Raw genomic sequence first — 17,800 nt, 5'->3', positions numbered from 1 at the left:
TTAGTTGACATAAAATAAATTGATTCCACTCATTAAGACTCAGATTTGGGAGACAGCTGTGGTGCCAGCCTTTTTCCCACTGCCCATGAATGGTAATTATTGGGGTCAGATGCTCAAACAGGCTAATGAAGAGGCATGATTAAAATAATAGCTCTTTGGCTATTGGCAAATACATGGTCAGAAACATTTTGCCATAGGACGCTGAAGCCCATGGGAATAAGAAGATCAGTGCTCACATTTCCCTCTTAGAAGAAAACCTACTACTGCCTGACAGAGGACAAGTCCTGTTGAGAAACGTAGCTTGTACATTAGATGATGCTCCATTTGTACTGAACAGAGTGCTCTACCGGGACATGAAGGGAATCAGGTAAGAATTTATGAGGAGGTTGGTTTTACCCTTCTAAAAAAATAATCCCCTTTCTGAGGTAAATGAGTATTGAAATCCTAGTTAGCTGCCCACTGGAGAAATGCCTCAGGTCACCAATGCTCCTGGAGTGGGAGGTGATGGGTTGTTAGTCTTGAGTAATTTCACCTGGCCATTTCTAGCACTCACTCCCAGGCGCTCTGGGACTCTGGGACTCTGCTTCACAACATCAGCACCATTAATTCTGCCTGCTTTATAAGTTATATCTCCAGCATCCTGTTTGTTTGTGTTTACCCTGTTATGATCTAAGCTCATTTTTTAAGTCTTTTTCTCAAGTCAGACTCTCCAAACCAGCAATTTCATGAGTCCACTTCTCTGACATACAATCCCAATAATTACAAATGGAGAATTTATCTAATTTCCTGCACAGTTTCATCTAAAGCCTTTCCTGGGCCTTTCTACCATCTTCATATTCCTATTCCTCAGCTTTACAGTAGTGGATGAAGGAAAGCCAATACATGTGCCCCAAGTTCAGCACCATGGGAACATCTTTTTCTGGAACACTTCTGTCAAGAAGAGTGATCAAAATGGATCATTCCTGGCTCTGCCTCTTCAGGATGCACATATGAGGATCTTTGGGGTCATGGCTGTTGACACCCTAAAAGATCCCCCCAAAATTAACATCTTTGTACCTCATGAAATCAGATTCTATCAGGTAAGTCATGGAGGAATTCTTCAAGAACAATGGTAGGATTGCCTCTCCTATATTTTTTAAAAACAAAACCTAAAACCAGATGAGAGTAAAGCTGTATATATAGATAGTGTCATCCTACTGTTCCTGTTCACTGTGTGTATCTGTTTTCAGAGAGGTTCCCCATTACACATGGAAGAACCCTCAGCCTCAGTTGCCCGTCTATGCCTCCGTCTCTCTGGGGAGATTGCTAATACGTGTCCCATTGCACTAAGCATAGGAACAGCATTTTATGCTGTAGGACTGAAATCCAATCATTAGACTACTAATTAAGACCCACAAAGTAGGAAGGAGCCTTGAAAATGTACACATTTATGTTTTATTAATAGGGGAACCTAGAAATCTTTTACTTACCACAAATGCATTCCCATGGCTCTTGGTTTGATGTGATGTTATGATTTTTGAGAATGAAGAATGAATGAAAAAGCCTAAATGTGTCTTGAGTATGCATGTTTTCTAATTAGATCACAGAAAAGATGGGTACTTTTAAGGCAATAGCTGAACCATTTCTACAAGCATTTTAATTTGGTTTTATGAATAAAAATTGCAAAGAAGGAAGATTGAAAGCCTTTACGGAGGCGATCGCCTGAGATATAGCAGCAATCAGGAACTTGCTAGGCTTTTTTTTTTTTTTTGGATAGTTAAACTTTATTTTATTTTTTCACTGTTCCAAGATTCATTGTTTATACATCACACCCAGTGTTCCATGCAATATGTGCCCTCCTTAATAATACCCACCACCAGGCTAGGCTTTTATCACTCATTCCCCTCTAAGCCCCTGGCTCTTTATGTTTATTTATCAGGATTTAAAATTTTCTCTTCCTGGGGCACATGGGTGGCTCAGTCAACTGAGCGTCCCACTCTTAGCTTTGGTTCGGGTCATGATCTTGTGGTCATGGGATCAAGCCCCATGTGAGGCTCAGCGTGGAGTCTGCTTAAGATTCTCTCCTTTTCCCTCTGCCCCTCTCCCAGCTTACACTTTCTCTCTTTCAAATAAATAATAAAGTCTTTAAAAATAAATAAATAAAATTTTTTCTTCCTGTTTACTGGATGTATAATTGAGGAACGTGGTAGAACCTTTTTCTCTGGACATCTGTTTAATAATATTCACTCTCGGGGTGCCTGAGTGGCTCAGTGGGTTAAAGCCTCTGCCTTCGGCTCAGGTCATGATCCCAGGGTCCTGGGATCGAGCCCCGCATCGGGCTCTCTGCTCCGCAGGGAGCTTGCTTCCTCCTCTCTCTGCCTGCCTCTCTGCCTACTTGTGAGCTTTGTCTGTCAAGTAAATAAATAAAATCTTTAAAAAAAATAATATTCACTCTCATTGGATCTAAGAATGATGTGAAGATATTCAAAAGAAGATGAAGGAGAATGGAGTTATCAGTGGGGGAATTACAGATAGCCTTGTTAGAGAACATGTCAAAGTGAATTTTTTAAAAAGATTTTATTTATTTATTTGACAGACAGAGATCACAAGTAGGCAGAGAGGCAGGCAGAGAGGAAGGGGGGAGAAGCAGGCTCCATGCTGAGCAGAGAGCCTGATGCGGGGCTCGATCCCAGGACCCTGGGATCATGACCTGAGCCGAAGGCAGAGGCTTAACCCACTGAGCCACCCAGGTGCCCCTCAAAATGAATTTTAAATTGACTCTCTTACACTGCCTGGGCTCACAGTGCTACTTAGCTTCTGGGACACACTGTTGCTGCTCTCCTAAGTACAAGGGTGGGGGAGATGTTGTATCCCATAATAACCGATACAGTGCCTCTGACACAGAGTAAGGAGTTAACATTTATGCTTTCAATATAATACCGAGACATGTTCAGGAGTGACATTAATCTCTAGGTCAATGTAGTTGGCCATTTATGTTTGGGACTTCGTTTCATTTCATGCCAAGAATGAAGTAACATTGTGAAAATAAAGTATTATGTGAAAAAAAAAGAAGACTCTCCAATCCCTGGAGGTAAAGTCTCCTGGGTTACCCTGAGACGCCTTGGGTCCTATTATAAAATTCACATAGTTTTGAAGAATTTGTGGTTCCTAGAGTCTATTTTTATCATCATCATCATCATCATCATCATCATCATCAGCCAAGCAGAGAAAGACAACAACCATACGGTTTCACTCATATATGGAACATAAGGAATTGTGCAGAGGACCACAGGGGAAGGGAGGGAAAACTGAATGGAAAGAAATCCTAGAGTCTCTTGACAACAAGACAACAGATGGGTTCTAAGGACTTCCTTTCCCTTCTCTGTGGAACAGGCTCTCTTTATGTCTACGAGAAGACTGTATAATCTGACATGTTGCAGGCCTTGGAACAGAGCACAGCCTGTACTACCCATCTGATGACAGAAGCCACATAAAAATCCTATCAAGGGAGCTCCTCCCCATCTGCCCAAGGCTGGCATTAGTTCCGGGCTTTTAAATATTTTTCTTCATTTCAAACTTCACCTTGTTCTTCTGACTCTGTTCTCTGACGATACATATCACAGATTTCACTGGATGATTATCAGGAAATAAATTATGTGGGTCTTACAGTAGATCTCTCCTTACACCTTTGATTTCTTGAGATCTTTTTTGTGTAGTAGAATCTGGAACACTGCTTTTTGAAAACTGGTGAGTAATTTGTTGGAAATAGATTATCATTAATTTTATAAGATAATCTAATTGATGCCTTAATTAGCTTAAAAAGAAAAGACAATGAAAATGTTCTGTCTCTACAGGGTGTCGCCAATGTCTTCAGCACTGCCTATCACTATGTGCACAGCAGGGAGCATATCCTGCATGTCGTGATCACAGGCATTGGCTGGCTCTGTGACATCACGTCTGACATTACCACAATCACGACATGCTTCATTGAGCCGGGCCCAACGCAGGTAGGCAAGGTTGGGCAGTGTTAGAACTCTAACAGTGTTTCTAGATATTCTTGTCTTGCTAATATATTTTTTTTTATTTTATTTACTTATTTGAGAGAGAGAGAGCACAGAGGGAAAGGGAGAGGGAGAAGCAGACACCCTGCTGAGGAGGGAGCCTGAGTGGAACTCGATCCCAGGACCCTGAGATCATGACCTGAGCCAAAGGCAGATGCTTAATTAACTGAGCTGCACAGGCACCCCCTTCTTGCTAATATTTTAAAATTAGGGGCACCTGGGTGGCTCAGTCATTAGGCGTCTTCCTTCAGCTCAGGTCATGAACCCCAGGGTCCTGGGATTGGGCCCCACATCGGGCTCCCTGCTCCGCGGGAAGCCCCCTTCTCCTGCTCCCACTCCCCCTGTTTGTGTTCCTCTCTCGCTATGTCTTTCTCTGTCAAATAAATAAATAAAGTCTTTTCAAAAAACATATTTAGTTAGCTATTAAGCCAACTGGGGACATATTTTCCATAATCCCAACTCAAGAGCCTTGCTTGTGAGTGGCAAAAGTCCATCTCAAACTGCCTTGGGCAGAAAAGGGAATTGATTGACTCATGTGACCAAAATGAAGGACTGGAGTCAGGTTGGCTTCCAGGATGACCAGAACCGGGAATTCAATACCATCAGGGCTCTCTCGTGTTCTTCTCTGCAGTCCTCATGTCTGCTTCCCTCTACACTTCGGCTTGGTCCTTCCAGCTTAAGATAGGCTCTCTCCTCAGAGCAAGCCAGATGCTTAGTAACTAAAAAAGAATCTTTCCTTCTTGTTTCAATTTGGAAAACCCAAGAGAGATCTTAGTCTATCCTGAGATATGCCTCCCCAGCCAGGGGCAGGGGGTGGAGGAGTTTACAGTAACTGGCAGCCCCCACCAGAATCATATGGGTGATGTGGAAAGGGACGAGGCTCTGGAGTTTGGAAGGACATAATTACATCACACCAGTTTAAAAAAAGGCCTGTCTCTAATGTAATGAGTCTTCACCAAATGTTTATTTTGCTTCTTTACACTTTCTTCCCCCAAGGTTTTATTTAACTTTCAGCTCATTAACATACAGTACAATATTAGTTTCAGGTGTAGAATTTAGTGATTCCTCACTTATATATACAACACCTGGTGCTCATCACAACAAGCTCCCTTCTTACTACCCATCACCTGTTTAGCCCATTCTGCATATCACCCCCATCCCCCAACAGCCCAACTCCCCTCCAGTAACCATCATTTGTTCTGTATAGTTAATAGTCTGTTTCTTGGTTTGCCTCTCTTCCCGCCCCCTCACACTTAATTTTATTTATTTAATTTTTTTCAGATTTATTTATTTAAGAGAGAGAGAGAGAGAGAGCAGGGGGAGGGACTGAGGGAAAGAGAGCATACTGAAGCAACTCCTCGCTGAGTCTGGAGCCCAATGTGGGGCTCAATCCCAGGACCCTGAGATCATGACCTGAGCTGAAATCAAGAGTCCGCCGCTCAATGGACTGAGCCACACAGGCGCCTCTACACTTCGTTTTAATGTTAGGATTTTGCATGTGGTGAGAATGGATGGAAAGGCACCTTCCTTTTAGGAAGGCTAAAGAGTCCAGTATGTTGCCTGACCATGTGGTGGCAGCAGCTTGGTTGTCTCTCAGTCACCTGGCTGGCCCCCCACATGTGCCTCTCCCCTTCTCTCCAGGCTTCTTTCTTCTCTGAGTGGCTGGACCAAGCTGATGAGGCCTCAGTCAAAGAGCAGAATCACAGAGCTTTCTGGTGGAGCAAACAGAGTGCAGAGGTGGAGAACTCCTAGTTATGGGTGCTGCTCCTAGGGGTGGGGTAGGAAAGGGAAGCTCCAAGTGTCCCCCCGCCCCAGTGTGTGGGGGTGAGGGCTGAAGACCATTCAGTATTGGGGCAGACCCCCAGGTCTGATAGGCCACAGTCATAGTGGGGGATCTGGGGAGGATTTGACTTGGCCAGTGTCCACACTTAAGAAGAGCCCTGTTAGGGCCTCAAGGGAAATGATAGCTAGGGCACCATGAAGAAAAGTTAAAATCATCCACAGCAGTCAACAAAAAGCATGGCCTCTCAGGGCATGTAGTTTGCATGGTCACAATGATGTGGACAATTTCACTAGAGTCACTATCCTTCTGATTCATGTTATAGAGGTAAAGAGGACCACCCCCAAGGTGGGGAAGAGGAGGACCACTCAGGAAATTCAAATTATCTTAGGTGTAACAATTGTGCTATTTATTATTAATAATAAGGATTATTATTTAAAAATAATAAACCCCAAATCACCTATGCTTTATTATTTCTTTGCAGTCCCAAACTTGTTAAATAGGTTAACTGTAATCAACAGAATAATGGCTACCCCCCAAAGATGTCCATTTCCCAATTTCTGGAACCTGGGAATGTGTTACTGTAGTGCAAGAGGGACTTTGCAGATGGGATTAAGTTGAAAGGTCTTGAGATGGAGAAATGATCCTGGATGACCCACGTGGTCCCAGTGTAATCACCTAAGTCCTTAAAAGCACAGAACCTCGTCTGGCTGTGGGCCCTGAGAGATGCAAGTTTGGAAAAGGAACCAGAGAGATGGCATTGGGGGAAGGATGGGACACCTGTTGCCGGTTCTTAGATGTGCGGGGCTATGTATAAAGACTGAGGTCTCTGGGAACTAGGGGCAGTCCCCACCTAATAGCCACCAGGGAAACCAAGACCTCAGTCTCTTATTTCTCTGAGGTCTTGAGAGGAACAAGTGGCTACTGTGTGTGCCCCATTTGTTATCTGCAGTCCTATCACTAGGCTTTTTGAAAATAAGCAAATGCCAGAGATTAGTCAGCGATTGCGGCTTTCTACTTCATCACATTTCTTTTCTAAAGTGATACGGACTTTCTGCTTGAATGAGAGGCAAGGAGGAAGAGATCATCAGGAGGAAGAAAAACACAATACCACAAGTCATGTTTCACATCTCATCATACATGACAGAAAGCAAGTCTTTTCTACCTCAGTTTCAAAAATGCTGTTACTCTGCCCAGAACATTCTCCCCACTTCACCCTGTGTCACCTTTAGGCTCTACATGAAACAAGCTACAAACATTGCCAAGGAGCCTAAGTTTCTTTGTCTTTGTTTTTGTTTTTTTTAAAGATTTTATTTATTTATTGGACAGACAGAGATCACAAGTAGGCAGAGAGGCAGGCAGAGAGAGAGGAGAAAGCAGGCTCCCCACCGAGCAGAGAGCCCAACGCGGGGTTCGATCCCAGATCCTGAGATCATGACCTGAGCCGAAGGCAGAGGATTTAACCTACCGAGCCACCCAGGCACCCCAGTTTTGTTTTGTTTTGTTTTTAAGATTTTATTTATTTATTTGACAGACAGAGATCACAAGTAGGCAGAGAGAGAGGAGGAAGCAGGCTCCCTGCTGAGCAGAGAGCCCGATGCGGGGCTCGATCCCAGGATCCTGGGATCATGACCTGAGCCGAAGGCAGAGGCTTTAACCCACTGAGCCACCCAGGCACCCCCCCAGTTTTTTTTTTTAACAAAACAGAAAATCATATGATTTTTTAAATAAGAATGCCACTTTTTAAACATAGAATGTCTTCCAAAAATTATTCATAAATTTAACAAAACTCCAAGAAAAATCCCAAAATGATTTTTTTAATTGACCAAATGATTTTAATTTTCATCTGGAGAAATAAATAAGTGTATGAGCATAGCTGAGAGAAGGAGGAATGAGAGGGATTTTACAGTCTTGATCGGGGAAGAATGGCTAAACCCACACCACAGGTTGAAACAATTAAATCCAGGCTGCTACATTGATGACATAATAAGGTAGAACTTCTTGCACCAAAATTATAGACAAAATAAGTTTTTTTAAAATAAAGTGGGGGGAAATTGCCACATATTTAGCAAAGGGTTAACAGTGTTCTACACAAATCAGTAAGATTTAAAAAAAAAAAATCCAAAAGAAAAATAAGCAAAAGACAAGTCTACTAAAAAAAAAAAAATTGGGTGGTGCACTTGGGTGGTTCCATTGGTTGAGTGTCTGCCTTTGGCTCAGGGTCCTGGGATGGAGTCCCGCGTTGGGTTCCCTGCTCAGCGGGGAGCCTGCTTCTCCTTCTCTCTCTGCCTGCTCCCCCAGCTTGTGCTTTCTCAAATAAATAAATAAAATCTTAAAAAAAATTTTTTTAAAGCCTTCTCAATAAACATGGAAAAAATGTTCCATTCTTATAATGAAATAAATACAAAGTTAAGTAAAAGTTAGCTTTTAACTACTAAATTGAAAATGATTTTTAAACTATAATTTGAAATGCCTTTTAGACTCTAAGTGGAGATATTAAATAGGTAGTTGAATATATGAACTAATGTTTGTGAAGAAATCCAGCCTAGCAACTAAATAGTGTTTAAAACCATGAGGGATACCTGGGTGGCTCAGCCGGTTAAGCATCTGCCTTGGGTTCAGGTCATGATCCCAGAGTCCAGGGATCGAGTCCCACATCGGGCTCCCTGTTCAGAAGGGAGCCTGCTTCTCCCTCTGCCTGATGTTCCCCCTGCTTGTGCTCAACCTCTCTCTCCCTCTCTCTCACTTTGACAAATAAATAAGATCTTAAAAAAACAAAACAAAACATGGGATTGGGTTATACAACATCGTGAATGTATTTTGTGCCACCAAATTGTACACTTTTAAATGGTTTAAGTGCTAATATTATGCTAGGTATATTTTAACATAATAACCAAAAACAAAAATAAAACCATGAGACTAGATGGAATAACCAAGGGAATGAGTGAGACTAGGAAAAAAAAAAAAAAAAAGCCTAAAGTCCAAGCCCCGAGACAGTCAAGTGTTTGGAATCATTGTGGCTCAAAATTAAATTGCCTTTGACCTACTGTATGAAAAATATTTTGCCTTTTGTATCCTGACCCTTGACAAACACATACACACACAGAGGGAGGGGTACACTCTTAAAATAGAAGTTTTATGAAACAATACCCACCTTAACTATGTGATGTTTTCGGATACTTTCTCTTCTGTTTTATCTCATTCTCTAAAAAAAAAATGTTTGTCGGGCACCTGTGTGGCTCAGTGGGTTAAGCCTCTGTCTTCGGCTCAGGTCATGATCTCAGGGTCCTGGGATCGAGTCCTGCATCGGGCTCTCTGCTCGGCGGGGAGCCTGCTTCCTCCTCACTCTCTCTGCCTACTTTGTGATCTCTGTCTGTCAAATAAATAAATCTTTAAAAAAAAAAAAAGTTTGTCAAAAGAGAAAAAAAGCACAAGAGAATAAATACAAAATAATGTGTAATGCGTGAGGTGAGAATGAATAGATGGTAGAATACCCACTTTCCAAAAGTTCATGTTTGGCCACTTCTCTTTTACAAAAGACCCTCATTAGTATCTGTTTTTTTCTGACCCACAGAAATCCAATGAGAATTTTTACTTTTATGAAAAAGGGTAAAAAGTGAAAATAGGGTTCAGCGTTTGTTTTGCAGTGAGCCCCCAGAGCCGGAAGAGAGGCCCCATCAGCCTCTCCCCACCCCCCCCACCACACTCAGCATCTCAGCATCAAGCCGCCACACCTTTGAACTGTGTTTGTGAGCATCTGTGCTTTATCTCAACTTATTTTGTGCATCCATGAGCAAGATGTGTTGTAAGGTATCAGAAAGGCCTAAGAGAGGTTATTTGGGGAGTCCAGGAATGCTCAAAAATGTTTCTGTATAAATTAATAGTAACTGCTTCTTCACTTTACACTGTTTAGCTCATGAAAGGTTGCCTACTTTCAGATAGTGGGGCAAACCTGTATTGGAAAAGTAAGGAGGAAAGATACTACAAGCCAGTAGCAGATGAAAGAAAATGGGGGATACTACCATTGCAGCCTTTTTCTCTAAACAGTTTCCTAGAAAATCTTGACTAGAGTGGGTATCTCACTACTGAATAATACTGAGGCACTTGATGAATTTATAGTTTCTTGGTCCAAGTAAAAGTAAATTAAAAGCTTATTATGAGGCATATTCTTCGTGAAGCCCTTATTATCGTATTATGTTCCCAGTCTTAACAGAAGTGGCCAAATTGACACAATTTGGGGGGAAGAGGTGGAAACAGGAGAGGAATTGTCTAGTTTGGACTAAAGATTTAAACTTAGGAACATAGTCACAGTGAGATTCTAAAAAATCCTTTTAGTCTAGTATATATAACACCCAATAATGAGTCATGGAAGAAATAAATTAGGAAAAGTTAGATGCTGAATTGCCAACATCAGAGACCTTTCCAGGTTCTCTGTTGAGAACATTTTTCATCTAAACAGTTTGGGTGAACACTTGAGGTCATGACGAGAGGAAGCTCCACACTACGAAGCCGTTGTTCCCCAGAGCACCATTCATCATGCTGTCCCTATGGATCTTGTTATCACAGTTTTCCTTTTAATCAAAGGATTTTTTAAAGGTGGACATAAAAAATGCTTTTTAGGGGCTCCTGGGTGACCCAGTGGGTTAAGCATCTGCCTTTAGCTCAGGTCATGATCCCAGGGTCCTGGGATCGAGCCCCACGTCGGGCTCCCTGCTCAGCGGGGAGCCTGTTTTTCCCCCTGCTTGTGCTCTCTCTCCATCAAAAAACAAAAACAAACCTTTTTATTTCTTCTAATTGAAAATCATCTTTTCTACAGTTTAGTATATTTTACAGGATATGTTAATCTTACATTCTTATAAATAATCTCTACCAAAAAAAAGTTGGTCACGACTCATTCCAAACTCATCAAATTGTATCCATCAAATATGTGCAGTTTTTTGTATATCCGTGATACTCCAATAAAGCTGTTTTTTAAAGGCATTAAAATGGAGTGTCTGGGTGACTCAGTCAGTTAAGCGTCCAACTCTTGATTTTGAATCAGGTCATGATCTCAGGGTCGTGAGATGGAGCCCCCATGATGGAGGGAGGCCCCTTAAGAGTCTCTCATTCTGGTTCTGCCCCTCCCTCCTTGCATGCACGCTTTCTCTCTCTCTTAAAAAAAAAGGGGAGCCATTAAGATATTTTCATAACCCATAGTTAAGTTATAATCTATAGTTCAAAAACCTCTTAGAGGTGAGGAAGACAAAGAAGCAGCAAGAAATAGGAAAGTGATTTGGGGGAGAACCAGGAGTCACCCCTTTGGGACAAGTGGTGTCCCAAAGGCCAAGTGAATAAAGCATGTCAAGAAGGAAATTGTTCACTGAGTCACATGCTGCTACAGCAGAAGATGATGATTAGGGTTTGATCGATGGATTTCACAATAAGGGAATCACTAGTGACCTTGACCAAGGTAGTTTTGATGAGATGGTGAAGACAAAGACCACAGGGGAGAATATTTTTTACTGTTCTTATTTTCCTTGGACTTTTCTGTATTTTCCAAATGTTTTATAATGCACTCTTCACATTAAAAATATGGTTTTATCACAATTATTAAAAAAGTTTATGCATCTTAAAAAATGTTGTAATTTGAAAATTTTCTCTCGTGAATGCCTCATTCTTAATGGTAAGATGTCCCATTACTTCAAGCCAGAGATCACCTAAACTTTCCCAATTTTTTTCCTGTTTTTCTGTTCCCAAAGCCTTTAATGGGAAAATGAGGTCTAATGATTCCTCTCCGTGTTTGAAATCTCTTCCTCTTTTCAAGGATTCAGACTATGTTTTACGCAATATGATGGTTACCAGGCGCCTGGGTCTAACAGAAATCCACAGGAACCCCCCTACAATCTTCAGGAAGACATGCATCTTCAGGTATGAAAGACATCTTCTTGTCTGTTTTGTCTGTCTGCCAAAATACATCCTCGTAGCATGTTAGTAGCTCTGAGAGACTATAGCATTTGCCTATTATTAGTATACACCTGAATACTATTCTAATTGGGTTTTCAAGGAAAAATTCCTACCTGTGTGAGATGTGTTAACTCCTTTCCCTTCAAGTCCTTTTGAAACCAGGTTTCACTGGCATTTTATATTGCCTGTTTTTAAGCATGATAGTGTTTTATTTTCTACGCTTTTCTTATAAACGTGGAATTCAACAAAAACCCCAGGATTGTGAAAAAATACACCCACGTCACTTATCAAAGCTCATCATCTTAATGTTAACAAGCCTGTGGATGTGTGTTTTTTATTTAAAGAAGACAGGCTGGACAAAGGTGGGGAGGAAGCAGAGGATATGGTCTTTAATAAGTACCCAGTCCAGATTCCTTCAAATGCCTTTCACCTAGGGAATGCAGGGTGCACAAACTGTGGACAGGTGCAAAACAGGTCTTAATGACGGACACACATATTGCAAAAGGGACGGGCTGCTTGTTAGAGGTTGGTGCAGCTGAGTGGACAGTAATCTAGCTCTGTCCAGGAGGCTGATTTGACATTTAAATACATGTTTTAATTATAAGATTTAAATACAAGATTTAATTCAATCTTAATTTGGCCTCATACCTGACTGTTCACTCAGGTTTAAGCTCTTTTCCACATAGTTATTCCTTGCTCTGGTCAAAAGTTTTAGGAGAGTCTTTGTAACCCCGAGACTCATAGCCTTTGATTCCTCTGCATAACTTAGAATGGGTGTCTTTGGAGGAACTTTGTTGACCAATCAGCTTTATGGTTGTGCCTAGAAAGTTTAGGGTGATGCGTCACTTCTGTGGTTATCATTAAGACACAAAGTGGTAGCTCAGCAGCAGGAAGGGGTAAGAACAGAAAAAAAAAAAAAAGGACATAATCTTACCTGGCATTATGGGATTGCTATTATGAACCATAAATGTGGCTTTTGAGGCTATGCAAAGTACCAACATTTTTCATATACCTCAGAAGAATGACATCTTAATATCCATGTAGATTGGGAAGGGGGAGGCTTCCACCCGGGTGGCTCAGTCAGTTAAGTGTCTGCCTCCAGCTCAGGTCATGATCTCAGGGTCCTGGAATCAAGTCCTGCCTCGTGCTCTCTGCTCAGTGGGGAGTCCACTTCTCCCTCTTCCTTGGTGCCCTCCTCCCCTCTCTCAAATAAATAAATCAAATTTTAAAAAAATAAAAAGATTGGGAAGGTGAGAGAAGAGATGTGTCTATACCTCACTACAGAGGGAAGCAGCTACTACGTTTCAATGAGAATCTCGGGCTCCCGGAGGGAGAAGTTCCATGGATGCCCTACCCAGAGCCCTAATGCACCTCTTGCCAGCTGCTACAGGTACAGCTGCTAGTGACTCACACTGGAACTTCTCTGGAGGAGAGCCCTTGAGTGATGGGAGCCTCACCTCAGAGTTATGTAAACACACACCCAAAGCATCTTAGAGCCAATGACTGGTAAAACACCTCTCCCTTGCCTCAAGGTGGGACAAATTCTTTGGCACAATTTGCCTTCCAGAGCTCCCCTTGGGATGAGACTGAGACTAGCCTTCACATTCTTTTTTTTTTTTTAATTTAATTTAATTTAATTTAATTAACACATAGTGTATTATTAGTTTCAGAGGTAGAATTCACTGATTCATCAGTTGATATGACACCCAGTGCTCATTACATCACGTGCCCTCCTTAATGCCCATCACCCAGTCACCCCATCCCCCACCCTCCTCCTCTCCAGCAACCCTAAGTTTATTCCCCATGGTTAAGAGTATCTTATGGTTTGTCTCCCTCTCTGATGACATCTCCTTTTATTTTTCCCTCCCCTCCTCTATGCTCCTCTGTTTTGTTTCTTAAATTCCACATATGAGTGAAATCCTATGATGATCGTCTTTCTCTGACCGACTTCTTTCACTCAGCATCATACCCTCCAGTTGCAACCACGTCCTTGCAAATTAGCCTTCATGTTCTTAATTAGCCTCTTCTCCTCCTTCCACATTTTACTTTCCTCAGACCTTGACAGCTTTCTCTAGAAAGCACTCCCTCAATTCATCCTTTGCATAAGCATTCCTGTCTCAGGCTCAGCTTCTGGGGAACCTGACCTAACACAGCCCTCATTCCGTCCGCCATCCAACCGACACTTTTGGGACAGTATGTAAACAAAACCCAAATACCTTCAGATAAGTTATGTGTAGCAAAGACACAGCAAAGAGCAGAGCCACACGATGGAGAGTGACTTCACACTGCTCGGTCAGGGAGGCTTGTGTCTCTGATGAGCGAGCTGGGGGAGAGAGCTGTGTGCACTCTCGAGGGGGGGGGGAGCCGTGCAGGCAGGTCGAACAAGGCCTGGTGTGGCAGGAGCACGGTTGGCAGGAAAGAGAGCGACTCCGTGTGTTGGGGCAGTGGCGGGGAGATGTTGTGAGCAGGCTGGTGCTGTATGATCTTAGGCTTGTTTGGTTTGGGTTTCAGAGACTTCCTCTTCAAGTGTACAGACAGTTCCGAAGTTGTTTTGGCCTCTGTCTGTGGAGAAAACCACATCATAATTCCACTCCGTGAGAGAACAGGAAAAGCTCTGGGAGTTCTTGATTTTAACATTGGCAGGAGTAAAATGTTGTTGTATCGGGAATTTAAAGATCTACAGAAAATGATGAAGGTGGTCCAAGCTGCCTGTTACGAAATACTGGGCGAATTATCTGGAGAAGTAAAGAAAAACTATGTCCTAGGTATTGTGAATGGGGCAACAATCTGAATTCCTGGGTTTAATAAATGTGGGAGGAAATCACAGATTGCAGTACATTTCCTAAAAGGAATTGTTACAATACACGGCCCTTTCTACGTGAAAGGAATTCCCTCATGCAGTCTTGGGCTGATGAGTACGGTCTATAAATTAGAGCAAAGGGTAAGAAATCTCATTTTCTTGGCTGAATCATATGGTTTCGAACTGGGAGGACTCATAAAGGCAAAGTAGAACTAGCATTTATTAAATGCCCCATTATGGAACAAGCACTTTACGTATGTGATTTCCATTAGTCCTTACCATAACTCTCGGGTGAATGGTGATAACTCATTTTACCAGTGAGGAAAGTAAAATTCAGAGAAACAAAACAACTTGCACCAAATCACACAGTTAACAAGTGAGAAGCCTGGATTTGCACCCCACTTTGGGGGCTCTGTCCACTATCTTGCACAGTATTAATTAGATGAAGCATTTTGTTTTACATATAAAGAAGCTAACACCCATCAAAGTAATGGCCCAATCTCAAGCTAGTGGCAGAACTAAAACTAGACCCTAGTGCTTGTGATTCCACACCCTCTGGGCTACTCAACACAAAAGCAGTTTGGGCATCATGAGGGAAGAAGGAAGCATGGAAACCTTTGGCTACCTAGAATAAAAAGAGTAATGGTATGTGGGATTAATCTGAGAGATTTCTTGCCATTAGACAGGGTAGGTCAAGTAGAAAAAAAGAAGAAAATTCATGTCTTTCGAGCATCCACTCTGTACTTATCCACTAAGTGCTTTTACTACATACATCATCTCATTTAATTCCCACAGGTCATAAGGGAAATAGGGATCAGCCCCATGCTCACAACGAGGAAAAGGGGGTTCAGAGAGACAAAACTAATAAGAGGGAGAGTAAGCATTCAAACTAAGGTCCAACCCTCACACCTGAGTTTTTATCTTTACTCAAAGCCCCTTCCTGTGAGCTTTACCAGGTGTCATTCCATTTCCACGTTTTGATTAATCTAAACTAAGATTGTTTAGAACCATAGAACATGGTCTTCTTTTTCCTGGGGGAAAAAAAAAAAGAAGTTTACTGTATTGTGCTCAGAATGCTGTGAAAAACTGCTCTACGGGCTAACCAACCATGCGGGATGTTGTTTCAGAGATTGAAAATGTAGGAGAAGTCCAGCGGGCAGGGGTTCTCTTCTTCCGGATCATGCTGCAAGAGCTGCAGGAAAGCCTCCGCCTGCTTACCTCCCTCGACTTTGTGTCACTGCTGCTCTATGATTATAATCTCCCACCAGAGTTCTCGTCTCTGTCAGAGAGCAAGGCCCAGGAGCTGGAAGCCGGCATGAAGCTGGTGCATGACCTCCTGACAGCCGTGATCTTGTTCATTCATCCAGAGTTGGAATCATCAGGTGACTTCAGAGATTGGGAAAAGTGTAAACGGGTAAGCTGTTTTCTTCTGTCTTTAAGTACTCTTTTTTATCGAAGAAGAACCCACACAAGCTTAGGTATACCAATCAAGATCGCACAAATTCTAAATGTACAAATGCAAGAATTTGTATAATGTGAACATTTGTAACCAGCATCTAGATCAAGAAATAACATCAGCAGCATCCCAGAAGCCTTCCTTTGTACCCTCTACCCTCCCTCACCCACCACGCACGCGCGCGCGTGCACACACACACACACACACACACTCCAGAGTGACCAGACCAGATTCCCGACTTCCAACACCATAGATTGGTTTTGCCTGTTTTAAAATTTACATACATGGAATTCTGTAAACTGGTGAATTGGGTGCCCTCCTTTTACTTGCTGGTGCTCCCATAACTTTTGTTCTTTTATTCACAGTATGTTAAGAGTTACCTCGTCGTGAATATCTGTGACTTTGACCCGACTGCTAAAAATGTGCAAGTTAATTTACAACTCATCAGTGAACTTATCAGAGGTAAATTTATACTTAATTGTGGTCCAAATCTAATAACAATAAAACATAGTTGCAATTTGGATCTTCAGATATTTTTATTACAATTAAGTAAGTGGCTTAAAAATACAATTTTTAGGAAAAACAGTTCTGATTGTAGTCCTCTTAAAGGGAGGGACATTTGTCTATAATTGACCACATTCCCCAAAGTGACTGTTCATGCCACACATTTGAGAATTCTGAATCACACCCATCTCCCACTTATTGACTACATGTGCATTATTTATTAAAAAACAAAAACAAAAACAAAAACAAAACAAAACAAACAAAAAAAAACAGGGCACCTGGGTGGCTCAGTGGGTTAAAGCCTCTGCCTTCAGCTCAGGTCATGATCCCAGGGTCCTGAGATGGAGCCCTGCTTTGGGCTCTCTGCTCAGCAGGGAGCTTGCAACCCCCCCTCTCTCTCTGCCTGCCTCTCTGCCTACTTGTGATCTCTGTCTGTCAAATAAATAAATAAAATCTTTAAAAAAAAAACAAAACAGAAGTGAATAGGGGCTTCAGTGAGGATGGGAAACAAGCACATTAAGAAAAGCTATTACTATCTTTGGGTTTCACTGAAGAACCAAAGAAAAGAACAGATCATGACTCTTTGTAGACTACTAACAGACTTTTTGGAGAAAGAGAATCAGCAGGAATCAAGAGTAGGGAGACTCCCAAGCTGGAGAACGTGATGAGCTCTTTGGCCAGAGAGAACTGGTCACATATAAGAGTAAAATCCAGGGGTGCCTGGGTGGCTCAGATGGTTAAGCATCTGCCTTCAGCCCAGGTCATGATCTCAGGGTCCTGGGATCAAGCTCCAAATTGGGCTCCCTGCTGAGTGGAGAGCCTGCTACTCCCTCTCCCTCAGTGCTCTCTCTCAAGTAAATAAATAAAAAAATTTTTTTAAAAAGGGTAAATATCCAGAGTGAAATAAGTGAAGGGATTAAGAGAACCCTTATGATGAGCACTGAGTAATATATAGAATTGTGGAATCATTATACTGTACACCTGAAACTAAAATAATACTGTATGTTAACCATACCAGAATTTTAAAAAAATTTTTTAAAGAGTAAATATACCTATACAAGCATACTTTCCTCCATGGGTGTATGTCATCTCCCCAAAGACCTCAGGCCGTTTGTGTGAATGGACCAATAAGGAATAAATTTAAAATTTGTTTCTTTTTTTTGTTTCTTAGCAAAAACTAATCATCAGTTGGGAAAATGGCTCTGTAGAAATTGTTTGCTAAACCTGTCCCTTTTCTTCCCTTCCCCCTTTCCTACTGTCTGTGGCGACTCTGGACT

At 42.0% G+C, this 17,800-nt stretch overlaps 1 protein-coding gene across 1 annotated transcript in view; it reads left to right on the top strand.

The window, feature by feature from the left end:
* Window positions 1-17,800, top strand: part of EFCAB5 (EF-hand calcium binding domain 5) — a gene marked incomplete at its 3' end in the record, with an annotated part of 154,977 nt that overhangs the window by 125,532 nt on the left and 11,645 nt on the right. Inside the window, 8 exon segments of the mRNA XM_080827363.1 lie at window positions 198-367; window positions 851-1,079; window positions 3,834-3,986; window positions 5,682-5,687; window positions 5,689-5,798; window positions 14,275-14,528; window positions 15,691-15,977; window positions 16,385-16,481. Coding sequence (XP_080683489.1) covers window positions 198-367; window positions 851-1,079; window positions 3,834-3,986; window positions 5,682-5,687; window positions 5,689-5,798; window positions 14,275-14,528; window positions 15,691-15,977; window positions 16,385-16,481 — 1,306 coding nt within the window.

This window comes from Martes martes (assembly GCF_963455335.1).
Source record: "Martes martes genome assembly, chromosome: 16".
Lineage (NCBI taxonomy): Eukaryota > Metazoa > Chordata > Mammalia > Carnivora > Mustelidae > Martes > Martes martes.
The sequence above is the reverse complement of the archived record's forward strand: the minus strand, read 5'-3'. Positions and strand labels throughout refer to the sequence as shown.